At 39.0% G+C, this 24,957-nt stretch overlaps 1 protein-coding gene across 1 annotated transcript; it reads right to left on the reverse strand.

Moving 5' to 3' along the window:
• Positions 1–288: 288 nt before the first annotated feature.
• LOC127092539 (uncharacterized) lies at positions 289–3,144 on the reverse strand. Its single transcript, XM_051031439.1, has 6 exons — positions 2,749–3,144; positions 1,927–2,126; positions 1,209–1,326; positions 1,036–1,121; positions 786–877; positions 289–688 (listed from the first exon to the last, which is right to left on the reverse strand). The coding sequence occupies exons 1-6, from the start codon at positions 3,022–3,024 to the stop codon at positions 462–464; spliced, it is 999 nt and encodes a 332-aa protein (XP_050887396.1). The 5' UTR covers positions 3,025–3,144; the 3' UTR covers positions 289–461.
• Positions 3,145–24,957: the final 21,813 nt, after the last annotated feature.

Consider the following 24,957-nt stretch of genomic DNA (forward strand, 5'->3'; position numbering starts at 1 on the left):
GAAATCATGCAAAATGCAATAAATGACAATCTTAATTTGCAACAAGACACTACAACTATTTCTAAAAAGCCCTAACCCTAACCCTAGAACAATCAATGTACACCCCATCTCTTGCAGTAACCTATCTCTTCTAAGTAACATACAAACTATTAACTAACATATATACTCTTTATGAACTCAATGATTTTTATGTTGGGATTTTGAAAATAGCTAATCTAGATGAACATTAAAAGATGTTGAAAATCTATATATTTAGAGATTTACTATAGTATATGGCAAGGATCCAAGGAAGTTTAACATAAATATCATAATAATGAACCACAGTAAATTGACAAGATACAGCCATTAATGTAACTCCAAACAAGGTAAAAATTGAGACGATTGAGTTTTCAACTTCCTACTATAGAAACTCCTAATGACAACCAAGTCTTTCCTAACTTTCATTCATCTCAAGAAACCTTCTACTCTACCCACTGCTTACCATTCTTAACAAAATGGTTATGATCATAATGGTTGACCTCCAAATTCTTCGACCAATCAGCAGCAGCCTTCAAATGCGAGTTCAACAGACGAGATTCAGACGCCTCCGGAAAAGGCAAAATTGACCCTTTCACCTTATTAGTAGTTAGGCCAAAACTTGGGAGGGACATTATCAACTTTCCGCCATGCATCTCCTGTTGAGTTTTGACTGTGACAAAGGAAGAGATATAAAATAATGTAAGCAAAATGAGAATTTAAATTTTATTTTGGCAATCAGAATAGAAATGAAAGAGATGAATATATACTTTTGAAATCAGTTGACAGTTTATGGTATGTAAGAAACGACGCGGAGAGGTTTTTCATCGTTGGTCCAAGAGGGATACGGTAAATCGGATACCTGAACACAAATTCTATTTGTTAGACACTACAACAACAAACAAACCTTATTAAGTGAGGTCGTTTACATGAATCAACTTCAGTCATAATATTAAACACTAAATAAAGAAAAATTAAAGAATAAAATGTCTGCGAAAGATGTGGGGATTTAGACGCTACCAAGCCACGGAAAACCAACTGCGGGATGATAATTCAGAGCTCTTCAAATTCTTTATGCAAGGATCTTCTTTAGCAAGAGTTGAAACCTGAGAGGAAAGTGAAACTATTAGGGTTCAAACCGGAGAAAATTGATGTAATGAGAAGAGATATATTTGAAAAAGAAAAGGACTTGCCTGATCAGTAAGGGGGAGGCGTGCAAATGGCAAAACATGCTCAAAATATTTATAGACAAGCTTATGAGGTGTCTTGTTTGAAGGCACAGAAGTACCACTTTCCTCACTGGCCTTTTTGCTACAGTTTCATAACAACAATAATGGTGTTTTAAGTTCAACAAAAAGATGCATTTTTCATCTCAATACAAAATAATTAAATGTCATTATTATTTTATTTGTATCATAAATAATTTCTAAAGTACATTAAGGTTTTCACGACTTTCTCTCCCTAAATTACGGAATTTGACGTAATACAAATCTCGACAGTCAATATATACAGTTATGATAATCCATTATATGGATTTCAGCAATTTCATATAGTATCAGATCAGATTGCAACGGTTTATTTGTTATGGGTTGGTTCAGATCAGTTACAAGCATGAAATTCAAATCCCACTCATCAGTTATATCTCAATCCGCCTACTTTCAAGCAATACAAATACAAATATGATTTAAGATTCAACTCATTACTCTCAATAGTTTGGAGTCGTTGGATTATAAAAATTGGGCGGTTATAATTTTGAGTTAAGTAATTAAACTCAAAATCAAACCGTACAATCTTATCCAACGACTCCAAAGTATTATACTATGTGACTGCATAGAATTTATGGCTAAATAATTTAAAATCCATACAAGTTGTTGGTAATAAAAAATGGAGCAACAAAAAAATCTAACTTACGCCAATCCTTCATCTTCAACATAGAGTTGAATTGCAGACAAATAAGGAACAAAGTATTGTATGACATGTTCATCCTCATTCAGTGTGAGAGGAACGTCAACTCCATAGGCACTCCATTCTTTAAAAGAATCCCACAAGTTTTCAAGAACGAAGTAGGGCTTCTCCACAGACTCGGAACTTTTGCTTCCTTTGCTCTTAGTCTGTGAAATTCAAAGTCAAAACAAATATCAATTAATTAATAAAATAAAATAAATTTTAAGAATAAAAAGCTTCCATAACTAATTAAAATAAATAATTGAATAAATGTTCATGACTAAGGATCCATTTATTAAGGTTTGTTTGTAAGAAAAAATATTTTTGTTTGAAATAGATAAGTTTTAGGACTTTTTATCTATTTAAATTAAAGTTTTTAATGTCGTTAAAATGAGTGTTTGAGAAAAGTATTAAAAAGTTGGTTTTTTTGTTTACTTGAAAATGATAGTAAACTTTTTAATTGTAAAAAATAATATTTAATATGATAAATAAATAAATAAAATAATTTTAATTTTCTTTTAGAAATTTGATCACTAAATTATAAAATAATATAATCATTTTTTACTCTAAATGTTGTAAGTTAGCAGAAGCAATCAAAATTTAACAGTAATCGATATTTATCTAATGAAGGTAACACTGAAAAATTATGATAAACTCGAGTCAATTATTTTAAACTGTCAACGAGAAGGCATCATAAAATTGAGAAAAAATTGAAGTGGATGAGGATAAAATATTATTTAAAATTTTCATACTAATCAAAACTGACGAGATCGATTTATACAAACTCACTTGTAATTTTGGAGTGAACGAGGACAAGATATTATTCAAATTTTTCACGCTAACAGGAATTGGTGAGATGGACTCTTTTGAGACGACTTGCAAGACATCTTGTTTAACAGGTGAAATTGACTTATATAAATCGACTTGCGAGACATCTTGTTTAATCGGTTCAACGGCGTTTTGTTGCTGTTTATTTTTGTTGTTTCGAGGAATAAAAAACTTGAACCGGTTAGAATTGGAACCACTCTTTTTTGGCAAGGAACATTTACTAGTAGAATTTGACATATCCTACTAGCAAATGAAATTGAGATCAATAGTAGCTTTTGATAAAGAGGAAACGAAGAAAGAAAGAAAAAATGTTTGGCAGTTTGGATCTTATAAACAACAAGAACCAAAAGAGTAAATAAAGACTTATGTGTTGTGTTTTACACTGAATGGTGAAGTGTATATATAGAAAAAAAATGAGGGACCTAACTTTTTGTTTAATATTTGATATTTTGAAATAATTTATTTTTGGTTTTGGTTTATTTAAAGATTTTTAATGCTTGTGACTCCAATCTAGACTTTTGTTTTAATAAAATACTATTTTAATAGAATAAGTCAAAAAATAATAGTATTTGATAAAAATATGGTTTTTTTACATAAATATTAAACATTGTATACAGACATTGTAGATCTGTTCTTAAAGATTTAAAAAAATGATTTTTAAAATAATTTATTATTTTGTTATAATTTTTTTAAAGATAATTTTTTAATGAACATAAAACTTTAACTAATTTAAATAGAAATAATATGAAATAAAATAAAATAAAAATTATATTAATAAAGTGACACTAAATAATTTTAAACTATGTATTTCAAGATTACAATGGCTAAGCTCTTACCAAATAGTTACCACTACAAGTGGTTTAAATAAATTTTATTTAAATTTATTTTAAATATTTTATCTTCTTGGTGCCATTATTTTTGGGTAATAAAATGTTAAAAATAATTAAGATAAAACAATATTCTTACTTCTCATAAAAAAAAATCTTTAATAGATATATTTTCGAAAAATATGTAAATTTTATCATGTTAAAATTTTAAAAGTAAATATCAAAACTATTTTTTTAATTATATCAAATACATTTAAACTTTATAATAATTTATAAGAAACACGCTTGGTATAAAATACATTCAATGTAAATATTTATTTGGTTGGAAAAGAAAAAAGAAAGTAATAAAAAAACACTTTAATTTATATAAACTTGACTGAGTTGTCCCTTAATTTTAAAAAATGGATCCTTTCATAAATTTGACTTCTATTTTACATAAAATTTATAAAATAATGCTTTCACTACATTTTTTAATTATTACAAAAACAATTATTTTATACTTTTTTTTACACATTTCAAGACAAATTGATGAAATAAATTATTTTAGATAGCAATGTTTCAACTTGTTTACGATTAATTATTTATTATCTTATTTTATTTTATTATTCTAAAATAAATAGTTAAATGTATTACTTACAAATAAATAATTAATATTAAATTCAATTTTAAAAATAACAAATAACAAAGATAAAAGTTTATACAATAACTTAAAAGGAAATAAGTGACTAATAGTCATCGAGGGGAATATTTTCTTTTGGGTTACATCTAGGGGAATATAATAATATGGTGTGTTAACTTTTTTTTTTTGTTAAAATATGTTTCTCTATTATGTTAAGTATAATTCTTGAAATGACGTCACATGTTTACACGTGAATATGAGTATTATTATTACATTGTGTTTATGCTTATTAAATCCAATTTTAAAATAATCCAAAAGAATCTTAATTGAACGATAATTAATCTTTTTGATTGATTATTTTTCTCGTTTTCCATATTTCACTCGAGTGATTCAACCACTTCTTAATTGCAAGATGCTTCTGTCACATTATGATTTGTGAAGAAAAAAAAATTGTGAAAGTGAATTGGAAAAGAAAAGACAAATTAGAGTTTTGGAAGAAAGAGAAAGAAGATAAATTAAATTCTGTAGAGTTTCTCTATACATTTTACTCACTTTGAATTTTTCTTATTCAACTCTCCTTATAATAGTAGGGTACCTCTCTATTTATATATGAGATTACTTGCACACCAATATTAGAGTCATAGGTGTTGTGTTTCAACGCTTTTGCCCTAGCATTCTTCTGTTCTGGCATTTCCGTGTTTTAGCATTAAAAAAAATATGTTTTTCAAAAAAATCGTCTCGGATTATTCTGATTCTTTGTCGATTGATTAGAAAAAATTCAAAATTCCTTATTTTTTTATTTTTTTATGATTTTGTTTCTGTTCTCATAGTTTCAGAAAAATCCGAAAAAATTCTCAAAACTCTTATTTGACTTAATTAAATTAAATTTCATGGTTTTGTATTTTTTGAATCTTATTTTAATTGTTTTCTTTGTCGTCCACTTGTTTCTATTACTAGGGACATTGTTGATATTTTCCTAATTGTTGATGCATTGTTGAATTAGTTATGTGTTTTCTCATTCTTTGTTGATTTTTTTTCTATTGAGTTTAATATTGCTAATTAAGAACTCTTAGACAACTTGTTGCCCTTGATGTGAATTATAATGATTTATGTACTGAATATCTTGTTGTTGTTGTACCTTTTAAATTGAAATCTTATTTAATACACTTGTTGTCAAGGTTTAATGATCTCGCAGGTGAGGATCCGCATTAGCATCTAAAGGAACTTCAGGTTATATGCTCAACACCTTTGAGACCCGAAGGAATCACAGAGGATCATTTCAAGCTCAGAGCATTCTTATTCTATCACGGGCTGGAATTATCTGAAAAGAGTGTTTCTAGAAAGATTTTTCCCTGCCTCAATAGCTGATTCAATAAGAAAAGATATATGTGGTATTAGACAGGTTGACATGGAGTCATTAGTTGAGTATTGGGAGAGACTCAAATAGTTAGTTTCCAGTTGCCCACAACACCAGATTACTGAACAGTTGCTTATCCAGTATTTCTATGATGGATTTATACCAATGGATATAAACATTTTAGATGCTACTAGTGGCGGAGCACTTATTGATAAGACTCCAGCGGCTTCCAAAGTCTTAATTGAGAACATGTCACTCAACTCCCAGTAGTTCACAACCAGAAATAATTATGTGGTTCCAACAAAAGGTGTGAATGAGATTCAGACTTCTTCTTCCAACAATGCTTTAGAAACTAGAATTGACGAGCTTACTTCTTTGGTAAAACAGTTGGCAGTGAGTAAAGCCCAAACAACTAAGTTGTACGGTATTTGTACTTCTACTGAACACTCAACCGACACATGTCATATTCTGCAAGATGAGTCGGTCATTGAGTTACCTCAAGCATATGTACCAAACCTTTACAATCAAGGAAACAATCAAAACAGGTACAACATTCGTGATCTATCCACTAACAAATACCATCTTAATTGGAGGAACCATCCAAACCTTCGATATGAAAATCAACAGCCCACCTAACAACAGTTAATGTTACCATTACCACCACCACAAAACCCTTTCCAAGTAACCACATTTGCACCTTCTAGACCTTCACTTGAGGATTTTGTCAAGCAAATGACTGTGAATAATCTTAAGTTTCAACAACGAACAAAATCTAGTATTTGGACTTTGCAAACAGAAATTGGACAGCTTGCCACGTTAATGAATGACATGCAGCAAGCTCAAGGATCGAACCAACTACCTGCCCAAATAGTAGTGAATCCAAAAGGCCCTAATGTGAGTGCAATTTCTTTGAGATCCAGAAAAGTTGCAGAACCAGCCCGAGAAAAAAATAAAAAAAGTTGTTGAGGTAACACATGAGGATGAAAAAGAGTATGTACCACTAATCCCTTTCCCACAAAGATTACTGAAAAATAAGAAGATTGATTAGGAAGAGAAAGAGAGAGATTTTGGATGTATTTAGAAAGGTGCCAGTGAATATTCCACTACTTGATGTGATTAAGCAGGTTCTGAAATACGCAAAATTTCCGAAAGATTTGTACACACACAAGAGGGGGATTATGGGAAACAAGAGAGTCAAATTGGGACGAAATGTTTCGGCCCTTATTCAGCCTAAACCTTCACCTACCGGTTCAGCCCCCAATCAGGACATGCCACAGAAATCCAAGGACTAAGGAACTTTTTCTATTCCATGTACCATTGGAAATAGTAAATTCGAAAATTTCATGCTTGATTTAGGAGAGGGCATTAATTTCATGCCTATTTTTGTGTATAATAATCTTGATTTTGGTCCTTTGTAGCATACAGGTTTAATCATTCAACTGGAAAATAGAAGCAATGCTCGCCCTATTAGAGTATTGAAAGATGCGCTTGTTCAAGTTAATGACTTGATTTTTCCTCCAGATTTTTACACTTTGGACATGTATGGAGAAAAAAATTCAAGTAGATCACCAATCATTTTGGGCAGACCATTCATGAAAACGGAGAAAACAAAAATTGATGTTGACGATGGAACCATGTCCATGGAATTTGGTGACATTGTCGCAAAATTTAACATTTTTGATGTTATGAAACATCCCTTGGAAGAGAAGTATGTTTTTCAAATAGAGTTTTTTTATGAACTTGTTGATGAAGCTTATTCTGATTTATTTTCAGCTAATTTTCCAACTTTATCGGGTTTTGAGATATTTACTCATGTGATGATTGTACTAACACTAACCTTTGTGTTATTTGTGCTGAGATTGAGGTTTCCTTACAAGTTGACATTTTTCCTATAAATGAAGTTGTAGATGAAGTTGTTTATGTAGTTGAAGCCCTCACCATCCCAGCTTCCCCAACCAAATCCTCCATTGAGCAACCACTCTCTCTAGAACCTAAACCACTTCCTGAAGATTTATATTATTCATCAAAGGTCCAATTTGAGCAGGAAGATAAATTATTGCAGGAACATAAGAAGGGAATTAGATGGACCTTGGCTGGAACTTATGATATTAGCCCATCCATGAGTATGCATAGGGTCTCACTTGAAGATGGAACAAAAGTAGTGAGGCAGCCCCTTAACCCTTTGATTTTTGATGTTGTGAAAAATGAGATCAATTTCACGTGCCCATTCGACACTTTTACTTATCGAATATCCTTCTTTGATCCGGGAATAAAAGACGAAGGCACTACTAAAAGTTTCAAGAACAATGGACATTGCCCAAAGCTACTCCATGAGAGCCCCCCTTTAGAAGAAGAGAATGTAGAAGAGCTCCCTTTGGAAAAGACTGTTTATGCAATCATCTATCCACCTTGACTCCTAGGGGAGTTTTCCTATCTCTCATCTCTCCTATTTTATAGTTATATTATTTCATTGAGGATAATGTATGTTTTAAGTGTGGGGGAGGGAATCATTTACTTTGTTTTATTTTATTAAGTTTCTTTGTTTTTGTTTGTTTTTCTTACATGAAAAAATGCACGTTTTTTCTGTGGTTTTTGAGTTACAATTATGAGTATTTTCTTTGTTCTCTTGATTAAGGAATTGTGGTGTGATGTGAGTGATTCTTTTTGTGCATTCTTAGTATGATATGTAGGACTAAACTCTAATGTGTACATCATTTATGGTAGATCAATTAACCTTGTGATATTTTAAGTCTTTTAATAGATAACATTCAAAAATTCATGTCTTTTTTCTTTTTTGATTTCACGCATGTATGTTAGTCTCTAAAACCTCAATTTACTCTTTTTAAAACTGTTGATTACTTGTGCATACTAATATGATAAAGGCAACTTGTTTTGTTTTACTTTTAGCCACTTAGCCAAAAAGTCAACCTTGAATAATATCATCCCTTATTTTGAAAACCCTTTGAGCTTATTATCCCATTCTTTGTTTAAACTCATTACAAGTCTGAAAATAAAAAACAATGTTGTCACTCATTCATAGGATTGAAAGAGTCTTGTTTGGAGTTGTGTGGGGTTGAATAACTATAATTGTGATATTTCATTCAAAAGTTGGCAGAAAAAGAAAAAATATATATCTAGAAAAAGAATTAAAAAATATTAAAAAAAAAGCAGAAAAAGCAAAGAAGGATGTTAGTACATTTTCCTTTTGAAAAAAAAAAGAAGAAAAAGATAAAAGAGAAGAAAAATAGTGGAAACAATGTTGTTTGAAAGTGGATGAATGTAGTTCAACTCCCGTAAGTTCTTTCAGGTCTCTTTTCTCCCTTTGAATCTTAGCCTAATACCCCTTAAGATTTATCTCACTCATACCCTTGCCAAGTTACAACCTAATAAAAGTCTTTTTAATTTATGTGTGTATGTAATTCAAATGTGGATGTTATAGTCTTTTCAATCTTATGGTAGTACTAATTTGCATGTTGTGCTTTGAGTGTAAATGTCGCATCACGCGAAAAACCGGCGGGAAAACAAGAAACAACAGAGCCGCCACCGTGCGTTATTTATCCCAAAAGAGGGAAAGGAAACGCTCAGAGTAAACCTAGGAAAAGACATGGTCTCGCGACCAAAGAGAATGGGTTCGGGAGTCGGTTATGCGAAGGGAAGGTATTAGCACCCCTACGCATCCGTCGTACTCGACGGGATCCACGCACAAAAGGAAGGAATATGGTTGCTAAACACTGCTCAAACTCACACACACACTGGCTGAAAGAGACACAAGAAAACAAGACTGAAACTGACTCGGTAGGATATCGTATCCTGGGCCTACTTAGTCTATCAGGCATAGACATCAGAGTCGAAGTAGTTCGGACTGGGGAAACGACACATGCTCGCTAGGATACCGCATCCTATGCATACGTATCTTCTCGGACGAGAGAAGAATCAGAGCATTCGTAGCTCGGCTGACACGCACGCAAACACAAACAAGGCACACACAGGCAAACATGGAGCCCGAATGCCAATCACTGGACTTACATCAGCATCCGAACCAAGACACACACACACTGGAACCCAAATGCCACTCGATGGACTTACATCGGCTTCCAAGCACACAACAACACAACAAGTTAATAGGGAGTCGGGGACTCGAGCCTATAACTGTCAAGCACACACTCAAACAAACAGACAACAAATTGCTAAGGAGTCAGGCACTCGAGCCTAGCAACTGTCAAACAACACACACAAAAAGAAAAAGGGCGCCCGAAGAGATCAGCTCAATCTCCTGCCTACATACTTCATCTGGTATGAAGATCAGGGCGATGTAGTTCCCCTACAGAGGGAAAAAGGACTAGCCTAACCAGATAACAGAGGGAGACACAACTAGGGAGACTACGACTCGAGCCTAGATGTTATCAGGCAAAATCATCCCTAAGTTAAGGTTTCTAGCTAACTGGCACAGGGAGCCAGCCTATCCTAATCATGACTTGCACAGGAAGCAAGCCACACACACACTTAACTTGCACAGGGAGCAAGCCAAGCAAAACCTAACTGGCACAGGAAGCAAGTCAAACAAACATACAAGCACAGATAGCACACACTATACACAAGCAAGTGGCTCAAGCAAGGGTTAGGTTTTAGTCGAGGGGTCATATCAACCTCAACAAACAAACCTCTGGAACTGGGTGAATGTGCTCTTAACCTTGCCATTGAGGGGCTAAGGTGAAGCAGATGAAGGGTGAGTGAAGATGAGACTTCACAGCTCTTATCCCTGGCCTGGGAGAGCTTAAGACAAGAATGTGTGGGTTCAGAAAGTGGGAACCCTTCTACACATTTGAAACTGACTCAACTGTACAATTGTACAAGATCTTGGGTTTGTATCTGCAATGCATCAACACAGTGGTGTGAGCAAAACAGAAGACACACTGAATAGCAGGGGATAGGTTGCTTATCCCTTGGTTCTGCCAATTGCCTCTTCACTTAGGAGGTCTTTGACTCTATACAAGGACAAATGTAAACAGTCACAAACATTGCCTCTTAAGGAGGACTTCAGACAGTTGCCTGGCCAAGTAACAAGCCAGGTCTTCCAGACTACATGAAGTAAAGGAATTATACCTCAAACAAGTTGCTATTTAAAGCAAAGCAAAGCAAAAGTTCACAAGGAACTAAAAGCAACTAAAGTACCTGAAATCAGTCAAGCACAGTTAGTATACAAGTCAAAGTTAAATCAGAATGAAACAAAGGTTAACAGTCAGCACAAGCAGATAGATGTGCAATGCACAAGGTTCAAGGCATGTGAGCCAAGCAACCTACAAAACAAGCATGTTAGTCATGATAAACAAGCAAGCTCAATCAAAAAGAATTGGTCTCATTGGTCATTTGTTGGTCAACCTGAAAACATGAGCTCAAAGGTGAGTAACAGGACCACTAGGACAAGCCTAGGGTCAAAAAGGAATGAAAAAGTCAAAACAGCAAAAGGCAAGCATCCAAAATCATGTTCAAACAATTAAGAAACAAAACCAATTGGGTTCACATTCATATCAATCATCATCATCATTTCATGAACAAATTAGGTCAAGGTATAGCGAACAGAAGCTCATAGAAGTCAACAGAAAGACTTGCATCAAAAGCAATCTTAAACATTTCCAAAAATCACCAAATAAATCATGATCAATCACAACCCACAACATGGTAAGCATGTCAAATTTCATCCCATTTGGACAAGTGGAAGGCAGCCAATGAAAATCAGAAAGTCAAAGCAATTTTGAACATGCTCAATGAAGTCAACCAAACATGCATCAACTTAGAAAAATCATAAATCAGAAATGGTGTATGATAAATGAATGGGACTAAAACCATGGCAAAGCTTAGGATGTCTAGTTATCTCATGTAAAATTTCATGTCCATCTAATAAAGTATGAGAATTTCACAAATGAAATGGGAACAAGTGTCACCAAAAGTCAACATATGACTAAACAGGGGAGAAAATCTAAAACAATTAGGAAATGGCACAAATAATTCCAAGAAAATTCACATGTAAACTAGACATACAAGAGTAGGTTCATGCAAAAAATCAGATCAATTGGAGGTCAAGAAGCATGGTATCAAAAATCATCAAGTTGGACATCAAAGGTGTGACACAAATTGTCACACCCTACTTCAAAAAATCATAACTCACAAACCAGCAATGATAAATTCACAAACTCTACACCAAAATCACCATGAGTGTGTCTAGTTTAAGCACAAAAAATTTGGGAGTCATCGGATAAAGTATCATCATTTCACAAATGTTTTGGCAAAGTGTACAAAATATGCATACATGTCACAAACCCTCATACAAATTAAAATCCATTGATCACAAAATTCTGGAAAAATTATGATAAAAAAGTAGAGATCATGATGAAGATGATGCAAAAAATCCCATTAAATTTGGATTAAAATTGGAGATGTTATGATTTTTGTAAGTTGGTGATCAAAAATGGAATAAAATGAAAAACAACATGAGTTTAATAGGTCATGTGCCACGACCGGTGGCATTTTTGTAATTCCTTGGACTTTTTAATGAAACGCGGCGTTGCGTTTACAGGCGTGGCGAGATGCTAGTGGTGCATGCTAATCCAACAGAACAAAAACCATGCAGTAACGTACAAATAAAATCTGGAAAAATGGTTTTTTAGGGTTTCCAATGAACAGTAAACTCCATCTTCCTCCTTCAATCGTGATTTTTCAAAATGCCCAGAAATCTCAATTGAACACACACAAATGATCATCAAGCAACACACATCAACATTCCAAACTCCATTTTCATTAAATCAAGTTAAACAAAAAGAAATAAGCAAAAACAAGTTCGAATCATCCACATTCATTTCAACATAACTCAACCATTACTCAACCATTTTTCATGATGTAAAGCTTATTGGAATCAGCACATCAAGACCTACACTAAGCACGTCATAGTTTTAAAAAAGGTTGAGGTCGAAAACTCACCTAAGTTGAAGAACAGTCGTGGTACAGTGGTTTTTTGATGTTGTTGATTCGAAACAGATGAAGCAAGGCCCTCCAAATGATGATTGGTGAAGAAAGCTTGGTTCAAAACAACTTGCAATGGCTTAAAACAAACTCTGCCATGGATGATGTCTCTTTAAAACAGCAGTGGAAAAGGAGCTTCCAGTTGGAAAAATATAGTTGCAACAGGTCCACAATGTTGCTTGGATGTTGTTTTAGGCAAGGCAAGGCTTAGTCTCTTTGGAGTTTTTGACAGATTTTGAGAAATGGCCAAGAATGAATTTTTTAGAATGAGTGAGGTTCTGTTTGATGGCTGCAGCTAGTAGTGTTTCTAAGTGACAGAAAATGATGTTTATCTCTGCTGTTTGATGTTGCTTGTGGTTCTGAATCAAAGGCCATGAAAATGTGGAGTATAGTTGGTGAGAAGTGTACTTTTTCCAATTTTCAAGCAACTAGGGCATGGCTGTATGTACTGCATAAAAATGGTCTTGCAACAAGTCATAAACCACATTTCTGAACTTTTTCAATTGGCCAAGTGGTTTAAAAATGATTATTTTGAAAAGTCAAAATTCAACTCACTTGAAATTAATTAAGGCAAGTCCAAAAACGCCATTTTGATCCATAAGGTTTTGGTACATGAAAGTTACATTTTTGGAAAGAGGGGATCAAATGTGACTTGTAGGAAAAAACCCCACCCAAATTGGCCAAATGGTTTGAGAGATATGGCCTTTTGAAGTTCAAGAATTTCTGAAAACGATTCGATCATAACTTGCCAACCATACATGGGAATTGAGAGTTCTTGGACTTTTTGGAAATGGGAGAACAAGATCTTCAACTTTAATGTTGGGCAAAAATTCATTTGAAGCTTGTATCATGATGTAAGTTTGAGGATCAAGACTTTCCATTTTTGGTAAGTTTCAGTTACAGGTCCAGTTTCCATTTTTGGAAATTTCTGATCTGGCTTCAAATTCTTCCATGATGGTGTTTGACATGATACATGAGGCTTATATGGACATGAATGAGACCTCTCAAACCAATTTCCATCATCAAATCACTGATTAAATGGACAGTTGACCAACAGTTGACTTTTAGGGTTTCTGACTGATTGTGCATTGACTGATGACTTCTGAACATCCAATCCTTGACCTAAACACTTCAAATGGATCCCCAAGTCATGTGAACATGTTGGACCAACCCTAGGGCCTTGGCTCCTTGAGAACTGTGCTTGCTTGCTTGGTTGACTGATCTCCTGATCAGTTTGACCTAATTTCTTGACTTGCTTGCACTTGAGGCAAATGGGGGCAATGCAATGCTATGCAATGGATCATGATATGCTATGACCTAATATGAAAATGTATGTATAATGATAGGTGCAAATTTGAGGTGCTACAGCTGCCCCTATTCAATCAGCTGGGAACCCGAACGGATGATAGCAACGGCTGTCAGACTTTCAGGGTAAACAGGGATTGAATACCAAGAACCGTAGAATTTGCACAATACCGGGATCCACCAATGGAAACGTCCACTGGGATTTGATATTTATTACTGGGTATTTTTTTGTTTTTGTTTTCAAAGGGTACGGCCACATCCAGACATCGCAACGACGATGAATGGGAAAAGAAATCACAACTAGATGCCAACGGACAACTAGGAAAAACTCAACGTTTATCGGAACCAACGGAGAGGTGACCAGACATTAATGAATGAATGGAAAAGATACAACCATACGTCAATGGACGAAATGGGAAAAACTCAACGTTTACCAAGACCAACGGAGAGGTAAACAACTAGGGACGACCAGGAAAAATTCGACGTTTACAGACATCGAAAGATGATGTTTACAGACACCAAAAGGATCGACCAGACATTTATTGATGAATGGGAAGACTCGACGTTTACAGACATCGAAAGATGATGTTTACAGACACCAAAAAGATCGACCAGACATTTACAGATGAATGGGAGAAAACTCGACGTTTACAGACATCGAAAGATGATGTTTACAGACACCAAAAAGATCGACCAGACATTTACAGATGAATGGGAATACTCGACGTTTACAGACATCGAAAGATGATGTTTACAGACACCAAAAAGATCGACCAGACATTTACTGATGAATGGGAAAACTCGTCGTTTATCAAAACCAACAGAGAGGTAAGTCCACATGGGGAGGGTACAACTAGACATCACCGGATGACTAGGAAAAACTCGACGTTTATTGACACCAACGGAGAGGAGGAAACTCTTCTCGGAGGGACGACGTTACGAACATCGAAAGATGATGTTTACAGACATCAAAGAAGACCAGACACTTACGCACGACTGGGAATCACCGAAAGATGGTGTTACCGACACCAAGGAAAACAAACACACGCGGGTGCTGACGGGATACTGACATCCACAAGATGACCGGGCAAGGCTGAACACTTGCAGGGGGGTCTCACTGGGGAGAAGCAGGTTTTCCTTTCACCAACGGATGAGGAAATAAACCTCTGTGGGGATATCAATCCTGAGTACTGTCAGGAGCAACTGTAGCAAACTTGTTGTGCTGATGTTGAATGAAATGATCCGCCTCTGCAAGGGATACGGTCTGATGGAGTTAACACATGAATGCATATGTTTGAATTTTTCCATGGCGTAATGCTCTATTTATGAATGGAAATGCTACGCGATTTTTGAGGATGCAATGATTACTACATGCAAAATGCAAATGAACCCTGGCTAGGGAGCCGAAATGATCAGATACTCTGACTCTGTGGGGAGACTCCTCTTGGGGAAATACCCTGCGGGGAACTCTGCTTGGGGAATGGTAAACTCCGCTGGGGATATCCTTCAGTCCACAGATAGGATAAATGTTGGAGATAAATTTCAATGAACCTGCCTCACTTGGGGAGGAAATCGGCAAATACAGGCCTGCTGGGGATAGGCAATCCTTGGATCTGCTGGGGAATAGAAGGCACTATCCACAGACGTCTCCGCAGGGGAACATAGCTCTGATAGCTTCCAAACTTGCTTGGGGAAAATATCTGCTGGGGAAACGTCCCCACAGACGCCAACCCGAAAAACAGCACAACAAAATGCCCCAGGGGATACATGGATAAGATACGCTCAAATGTCCTCAACATTCAAAATGATTTTCAAATGTTTTGTCATCCTGCAAGCTATTGTTTAGCCTTCATGTTTTTATATGCAATGCTTATCAAAAATTCAGACATTTTTGCAAACAAAACAGTAAAAATAAAAACAAAAGAGCCATTTATCTGAATAACGACTTTTTATTGATTGAAAATATGCCTGAAAAGGCAAATACATTGGGAAGCAATTCCTAGAAAGAGGTAATTGCGCGTAAAAGGAAAAATCTATCCTAATGGCAATGTGAACACGGCATCCACTATTTCCCAATTCTGTTATAATTCACAGATCATCAGTTTTCCTCCCAACTCCCTGCTTTCTGAGAAGAATGACTGGACGGATCACATCTTTCGAGATGGCAGACGACAAAGCTCGATGAAGTACAGACAACTCAGACTGTAGTCTTCGCTTTAATCCCTCTTTTGGCTGGATCGCCCTTTCGGGTTTTCAATCCACCGGGATACCCATTTTTGCCTAAGCCGCCCTTGCGGGTTTTCGACTTACCGGGTGTACAAATTCTTTTCATTTTATCCCTAATTTTTGCCCGAACCCTTTTTTTTTGTTTTTTGGTTCGCCGGGATGCCCTTTTTTTGCCTGGACTCTTTTTTCTTTTTGTCCAGCGGGTCAATTTATGCGAAGTATTTTTTGACTACATCTGAGTTGACAGGAGACGGAAAATCTTCACCATCCATAGTTGTAAGCATCAAGGCTCCACCGGAGAATACCTTCTTCACAACATATGGACCTTCATAATTAGGAGTCCACTTGCCCCTGTTATCTGCACCGGGAGGGAGGATCCTCTTCAAAACTAGATCACCGATCTGATAGCTTCGAGGACGCACTTTCTGATCAAAGGCTCTCTTCATCCTTCGCTGATACAACTGTCCATGACATACAGCTGCTAGCCGTCTCTCCTCGATAAGGCTTAACTCGTTAAACCTTGTTCGAATCCACTCGGCTTCATCTAGCTTGATATCCAATAAAACTCTCAAAGAAGGAATCTCCACTTCAACAGGTAGGACGGCTTCCATACCATACACAAGGGAGTAAGGGGTTGCCCCGGTCGACGTACGTACTGAGGTACGGTACCCATGCAAAGCGAAAGGCAGCATCTCATGCCAATCCTTGTACGTAACGACCATCTTCTGCACAATCTTCTTGATATTCTTGTTTGCCGCTTCTACAGCACCATTCATCTTCGGTCTGTAAGGAGAAGAATTGTGATGTTCAATCTTGAAATCTTTACAAAGCTCCTTCATCATCTTGTTGTTGAGATTCGAACCATTGTCAGTGATGATTCTCTCAGGAACTCCATAACGACATATGATTTCTTTCTTGATGAACCGGGTAACCACTTGTTTGGTAACGTTAGCATAGGAAGCTGCTTCCACCCACTTGGTGAAATAGTCAATCGCAACCAAGATGAAGCGATGTCCATTCGAAGCAGTAGGCTCAATCTTCCCAATCATATCAATGCCCCACATGGCAAACGGCCAAGGCGAATTCATGACATTCAGAGGGCTTGGTGGTACATGCACCTTATCAGCATAGATTTGACACTTATGGCACTTCCGAGCATACTTGAAACAATCGGATTCCATAGTCATCCAGTAATAACCCGCTCTCAACAATTTCTTAGCCATTGCATGTCCGCCGGCATGAGTACCGAAGGAACCTTCATGAACTTCCTGCATTAACATGTCTGCCTCGGGTCTGTCCACGCATCTGAGCAAGACCATGTCAAAGTTTCTCTTATACAACACATCATCCTGATTCAAATAGAAGCTTCCAGCTAGCCTCCTCAGGGTTTTCTTGTCATTCTTCGACGCACCTTCAGGATACTCCTGAGTCTTGAGGAAGTTCTTGATGTCATAATACCACGGCTTCTCATCAATCACAACAGACTCGGCTGCAAACACATACGCAGGCCTCTCAAGTCGATTCACCGCAACATGTGGCACATGATTCCACCAATGAACTTTGATCATAGACGACAAAGTTGCCAAAGCATCAGCCATCTGATTCTCATCCCGGGGGACATGATACAACTTCACCTTCTTGAAGAACGTCAGTATTCTTCTGGTGTAATCTCTATACGGAATCAAATGCGGCTGGTTCGTATTCCAATCTCCGTTGACTTGATTGATCACTAGAGCGGAATCTCCAAATATATCAAGAGTTTTGATCCTCAGATCAATGGCTTCTTCTATCCCCATGATACAAGCCTCATACTCAGCTTCGTTGTTGGTGACGTCAAACGTCAATCTGGCAGAAAAAGGTATATGAGCACCTTTAGGATTGATCAATACTGCCCCAACACCATTACCGTTCATATTCACAGCCCCATCAAACATCAGTGTCCATTTGTCATCCGGATCCGGTCCTTCCTCGACAAGAGGCTCTTCGCAATCTTTCATCTTCAGATACATGATGTCTTCATCAGGGAATTCAAACATCATAGGCTGATAATCTTCAATCGGTTGCTCGGCGAGGTAGTCTGACAGAATACTACCTTTGATGGCCTTTTGTGACGTGTACTGAATATCATATTCTGTTAGAATCATCTGCCAACGAGCAACACGTCCGGTGAGAGCTGGTTTCTCAAAGATGTACTTCACTGGATCCATCTTAGAAATCAATAAGGTAGTATGGTTCAACATATACTGCCTCAGTCGGCGAGCAGCCCAGGCCAAAGCACAGCAAGTTTTCTCGAGCAGTGAATATCTTGTTTCACAGTCGGTAAACTTTTTGCTAAGGTAGTATATGGCATGCTCTTTTCGACCAGACTCGTCATGCTGTCCCAATACACACCCCATCGAGTTCTCAGTCACTGACAGGTACATTATCAGAGGTCTCCCTGGAACTGGAGGTATAAGGATTGGAGGTTTCTGTAAATACTCTTTAATCTTGTCAAAAGCTTTCTGACAATCATCATTCCACTTGATCGCCTGATTCTTTCTAAGCAGTTTGAAAATTGGTTCGCACGTGGCTGTTAGATGAGATATGAACCTTGCAATGTAGTTCAACCTCCCTAAAAACCCACGGACTTGCTTCTCCGTTTTTGGTTCAGGCATCTCTTGAATAGCTTTGACTTTTGCTGGATCAACCTCAATCCCTTTCTCACTGACAATGAAGCCTAAAAGCTTCCCTGATCTCACCCCAAACGTACACTTGTTCGGATTCAACCTCAGCTTGAACTTTCTCAACCGGTCAAACAGCTTCTGCAAATTAACCAAGTGCTCCTCTTCTGTCTGCGACTTCGCAATCATATCATCTACGTACACTTCAATTTCTTTGTGCATCATGTCATGAAAAAGAGTCGTCATTGCCCTCTGATAGGTAGCACCGCATTCTTTAGCCCAAATGGCATCACCTTATAGCAGAACGTGCCCCAAGGTGTAATGAATGTCGTCTTTTCCATGTCCTCTGGCGCCATCTTGATCTGATTATATCCAGAGAAACCATCCATGAAAGAGAATACCGAGGATTGAGCCGTATTATCAACCAATACATCAATGTGAGGTAATGGGAAATCATCTTTCGGACTCGCTCTATTCAAATCCCGGTAATCGACACACATTCTGACTTTACCATCCTTCTTCGGCACAGGAACGATGTTGGCCACCCATGGGGGATAACTTGTAACAGCCAAAAAAACCGCATCCCACTGCTTCTGAACCTCTTCCTTGATCTTAGTTGCCATATCAGGACTCGTTCTACGAAGCTTCTGCTTGACCGAAGGACATCCTTCTCTAAGAGGTAATCGATGCACCACAATGTCTGTATCTAACCCAGGCATATCTTGATATGACCAGGCGAATATCTCCACATATTCTCTCAGCATCTCAATCAGCCCCCTCTTGACAGAGTCCTCTAAAGCAGCCCCAATCTTGATTTCTCTTTTGGCGTCCTCAGTACCCAAATTAACAACCTCCAACTCCTCCTGATGAGGTTGGATGACCCTTTCCTCCTGCTTCAGCAATCTGACCAATTCTGCAGGGAGTTCACAGTCTTCCTCACTCTCCTCTTCAGCTTGGTAGATGGGATTGTCGAAATCATACTGAGCCATAACAGAACTGTTCATAGTGAATGCCATAAGATCGCTTCTGCATGTTTAATGCTTTGTTTTAGAAAAAAGAGTTCAATAAAGTCACAAAAAACAAAAACATTGCCATTTTTATTGTTTTGAAAAAAGATGAAAACAAAAAATAGAAAGACAGGGATCACAAAGTTTGATTTCAAAAAATGTCCTTCATTAATGATAATCATTAAAACATGATGAGGCCCTACAATGAATCACTACGCCTTGGGCAGATCGTAGGATTTTCATGCAAAATGACAAAACAACAGAAAATTACTCTGTCAGAAGAGTAACTTGAACCACTTCTTCAGCCGTCCAGTTGTTGATAGACCCCCCTGGTGCACACGGGCGAACCCAGTTGTCCAAATCACAATCACTGTCACAGTCTTCACTACCGGTTGCAGAGACGTCGCCATGATTCATCAGCCCAGCGCTGGTAAAGGTACTCGGACCCGCTTGACCATTCTGCTCTGCTTGGAGAGGCTCATAACCAACACCAAATTTGTCTTCTTTGACAGGCAAGTCCACCATCTTGCCCCAGCCTTCAGCTTTGCCAGAATCAACAACCTCCTTAGCCTGCTTGTAAGAAGTAATTGAAGCACCTGGCTTCCTCTGCTCAGCGTACGCCACTTTCTCAAGAGCCACAGTCTCAAACGCCTGACATAAGGTTTCGTGGATCTCGCCATCCACCTCAACATACTTGAACGAGGATAGATGACTCACCAGAATCTCTTCTTCACCGCACACAGTCACAATCTGACCGTTCCAGACATACTTGAGTTTTTGATGGAGAGTCGACGAGACTGCCCCTGCTGCATGAATCCATGGACGCCCCAATAAACAACTATAGGCGGGCTGGATGTCCATAACATAGAAGATGATATCGAATACCTCAGGACCTATCTTCACAGGCAAGGTAACTTCCCCACACACAGAACGTTTGGAGCCGTCGAAAGCACGAACGATCAGGTCACTGGGAGTAAGCACAAACCCTTCCACATCAATCTTCTTCAGAATCTGCTTAGGCAGCACATTCAGCGACGACCCGGTGTCTACCAATACGTGAGACAACACTGCCCCCTTGCACTCCATGGTGATGTGCAAGGCTTTGTTATGGTTCCGCCCTTCAGGCGTAAGTCCAGGTTGGTGAATCCACACCATGCCTGGTGCTCACATTGGCCATCACACCCTCCAGTTGATTGACAGAAATCTCCTGAGGCACGTAAGCCAGATTCAACATCTTCAGCAAGGCATTACGGTGTGCCTCAGAGCACAACAACAGTGAAAGTATAGAAATCTTGGACGGAGTTTGATTCAACTGATCTACAATCTTGTAGTCACTCTTCTTGATTATCTTCATAAACTCCTCCACGTCCTTCTCAAATGACCCCTCGGGCGCTTCCTTCTGGACAGGTTCTTCCTCAACCACAGCTTGCTTACCCTTTGCTTTGGCGAGAGCCTCAGCATTATTGTCCCTCAAAGGCTGCGGTGCGAACAGACGACCGCTTCTGGTAAAACCTCCTGGACCCCCTACATTATCCACAGCCGGACCAACAGTTGCAGGAACTCTATTCGGTAAACCAATTGTCACTGGAGTTTGATTCACTGGTCTCGTCTGACTTTCAGCCCTTCTGTAACTGCGGTGAGCATTATCATACTTCCACGGCACGGCTCTACTATTCTCAACAGCCCTCCTTCCAGACGCGGCGATAGTAGTTGGAGCACTGATGGTTACAGGCACGGAAATGGTAACTGGGGGTACCATTTGCTGCAGGTGCACTAACGACCCTTTGTCCACGTCCTTCAGACGGTTTAAAGTAAATGGTGATAGTTGACACTGTCCCACGATCTTTACAGCCCTACTGAATTGCAAACAACCCTCATCCATCATACCCTGGATACCGGCCTTTAACTGGTCGCAACCATTCTCAGATTCTGCACAGCCCAAACAATCCTCATCACAGCCCGAGTAGACACCCCCATTCAGCAGACGGCCCTTCACAACTAGCAGAGAAGTCTGAACATCATCAACATTAACAACCAGATCTTCAGCTTCTTTCCCCTCAATATTGTTCACTCTATGCCCACCATGCTGAGGCATAGGGTTGTTTACGACGTTAGGCACTGGAGCGAAGTTGATCGCCTTGGCATCGATCAAATCTTGGACCTTGTGCTGGAGAGCCCGACACTTCTCAGTATGATGCCCTGGTGCCCCAGAGTGAAAGTCACAACGGACGTTGGCGTCGTACCCAGGAGGCAATACTGTAGGCGGAGCCATTGTACGCAACTCAACCATCCCCAACCTGAGTAGTTCGGGCAGCAGTTCGGCGTACGACATGGGTAGCGAATCAAAACGTCGATCAGGCATCCTTTGTCTGGGCTGATACGGACGTTGCTGTTGTTGTTGTTGTTGCGGTTGTTGAACTCTTTGTTGTTGTTGTTGACGAGGTTGAGGTGCCGGAATGGTCACTGCAGCAGCTTGACGGTATTCAATTCTGTTCTGATCTCTGCGGTGTTGAACACATTAGTTTCACCCTCTCTTCGACGAGGTGCCCCAGCAAACGGCTTCTTAGAAGAAGAGGAACCAGCATCTTGGATCTTCCCAGTTTTAATCAAACTCTCAGTCCTCTCTCCACAAATGACAACATCAGAAAAACTACCGAATGGGCAGCTCCCCATCCGGTCCATAAACACACCCTGAAGAGTGCCGATAAACATATCTGTCAACTCCCTCTCCAGCATAGGGGGTTGAACTCTAGCAGCCAGTTCACGCCACCTCTGGGCGTACTCCTTGAAGCTCTCATTGGATTTCTGACAAAGACTCTGCAGCTGAGTCCGGCTGGGTGCCATGTCCATGTTGTGTTTGTATTGCCTCAAAAAGGCCTCACCCAGATCCCTCCAACAGCGGATAGAATCTCTCTTCAATTCCATGTACCAGTCCAAAGAAACCCCAGATAGACTATCTTGGAAAAAATACATCCACATCTTTTCATCATCGGTATACGCAGAGATTTTTCGATAATAAGCCTGCACATGGGTGCGAGGGCAAGAAGTACCGTTGTATTTATCGAAGGACGGTGCTTTGAACTTGTAAGGGATTCTCAAACCTTCCACCAACCCCATATTGGTAACATCAAAACCGAGAGAATTCTGACATTCCATAGCTCTAATTTTCTCAGCAAGGGCATCAACTTTACGATCCCTCTCATTAACCCTTCCTAGAACGTCTTCGTCTTCACTGAGCAGAGAGAAAACATATCCTCTTGTCTGTCAACAATCGGAGCAGGATTACGGGTCGGGGCACGGACTGCTCTGGCATTAGCGGCATCTGGAACAATAGGTTGACCGTTGATTCGAATACCCCCCAACTCATCACCTACAGCATAGTTGTTGATGGGTACAGCAGCAGCGACATTGTTATCATTGACCGGGCCTCCCTCTGGCGGAGCATGGTTGACCGGTGGAATTGCAGCCTCTTGTCTCTGAACCATGGCTCGAAGTTCTTCTTGACCTTGCGCAACCCCTTGCATCATATTCATAAACTGGGCCATGTTAGCTTTCATCTCAGCCAACTCAGCTTGAACTTGATCCATACCTCTCTGTTGATTCAGTCTTGTTGAGTAGCGGTGCGGACGTTGATCAGCTATCCTGCCTGAACAGGAACCAAGAGTGAGAAGTCACGACCAAGAACACCTGTTATGCAAAATGATATGAGTATGATGCTAATGATGCGTATGATGCACATGATATGTTCATTTCTCAGGCATTCAAAGAGCCTGAGTCATCCTCAAAAGATGGCAACCTGCAGCAAGAACAACATAGAAGCACAGAAACAACATACACAAGAGTGATGAGTACAAGGTGAAACCAACAACCTCATCTAAATGAGTAACAGGATCATACAACAAAGTCGACAAGGAAAATCCAAACAATCGGAGTACCACAACAATGAATCCCATCCAACAAGCCTGGAGGTGATTCTCAACATACATATCAAAGCTACAAGCTAAGACAAACGGCCTCCCGGAATGAGAGTCTTCAAGTACTGACACTGGTCTATCAACAGGTCACATTCTGAACATTCTGGCAAAAGAGTGATCTTCTCCTTCAGTTGTCGTCTAAGCTCTACCACTTCTCCTCCAAGGTGGTTCTCTGATGCCTATCTCAAGTCTACTTCCTTCTTCAACTGGATGTCTCTGTCTCTGAGTTGCTTCTCCAAGTCTCTGATCTTCTTCTGATAGCCGGCCTCAACCCTCTGCAACCTCAAGCACTCCCGGTGTTCTGCATCTAACATGCTCTCCACCTCCTCGTAGGAGCTCTTCTTGCTTCTCAGTCTGCTAGCATCTTCTTCTCGCACTCCTCTGAGTTGATGAGCCAAGTTCAACCTATCAGCTTTGGCTTTGTACAACTCCATCTGGGTATCTTGCTCCTTCTCTCTTCAAACGGCGATTCTCCATCAGGGCTTGCTTGTAGTGCTCCGCAGGCACACTCTCAGCAAGGATCAAAGGTGGTTGCTCCTGCAACGGCTCCATCCTATCGTAGGGTAACAACAAAGTTTCCACTCTCTCCTTGACCCAATCAGTGTAATCAGGCATAGCAACGGCAAACTTCTTCCCTAAGACAGATCCATCCTTCACACCAATAGACTTCCAAGCTCTCCCTATCTGCTCCAATCTGGCCGGGTCACTCTGCTTCTCAAAATACACACTTTCAGCTACCTCAGCCTCAAGTGGTCTTCTCTTCATCACAAACCCCAACTGGCGAAGAGAAAGAACCGGGTTGTAATTGATGCAACCCCTAGTCCCTACGAGTGGTACATTACAGAATCCTCCACAGCTCATAACAACGTTACGCACATCCATCCGGTAAGATTGCCACCTGATATCATAGGAGGTAAGAGACATAACCCTCTGAGTCCACTTATGCGTGCTCTGAGCATCCACAAAAGGTCCACTGACTGGCAGGAGAGACAAGAACCATCTGAGCAAAAGCGGGAGACAACACCTGATAGCCCCACCCTTACCATGCCTACTGTGAATAGCATAGTAAGTGTCAGCTAATAGAGTAGGAACTGGATTTCCTCCAATGAAAATACTGACTGCAGCATAGTCAACAAATTGGGCATACTCGGAAACAAGACGATCCCATAGATCATGAC

Source organism: Lathyrus oleraceus, chromosome 6 (genome assembly GCF_024323335.1).
Source record: "Lathyrus oleraceus cultivar Zhongwan6 chromosome 6, CAAS_Psat_ZW6_1.0, whole genome shotgun sequence".
In the NCBI taxonomy this organism is placed as follows: Eukaryota; Viridiplantae; Streptophyta; class Magnoliopsida; order Fabales; family Fabaceae; genus Lathyrus; species Lathyrus oleraceus.

Bases quoted from the DNA above. Each gene is read 5' to 3' on its own strand.
- LOC127092539 (XM_051031439.1), bottom strand. From the start codon at position 3,024: ATGTCAAATTCTACTAGTAAATGTTCCTTGCCAAAAAAGAGTGGTTCC. The intron at 2,127-2,748 runs GTGAGTTTGTAT...TGAATTTCACAG, and splicing joins CGTTCACTCCAAAATTACAA to ACTAAGAGCAAAGGAAGCAA. The intron at 1,327-1,926 runs GTAAGTTAGATT...ATGAAACTGTAG, and splicing joins GTTGAAGATGAAGGATTGGC to CAAAAAGGCCAGTGAGGAAA.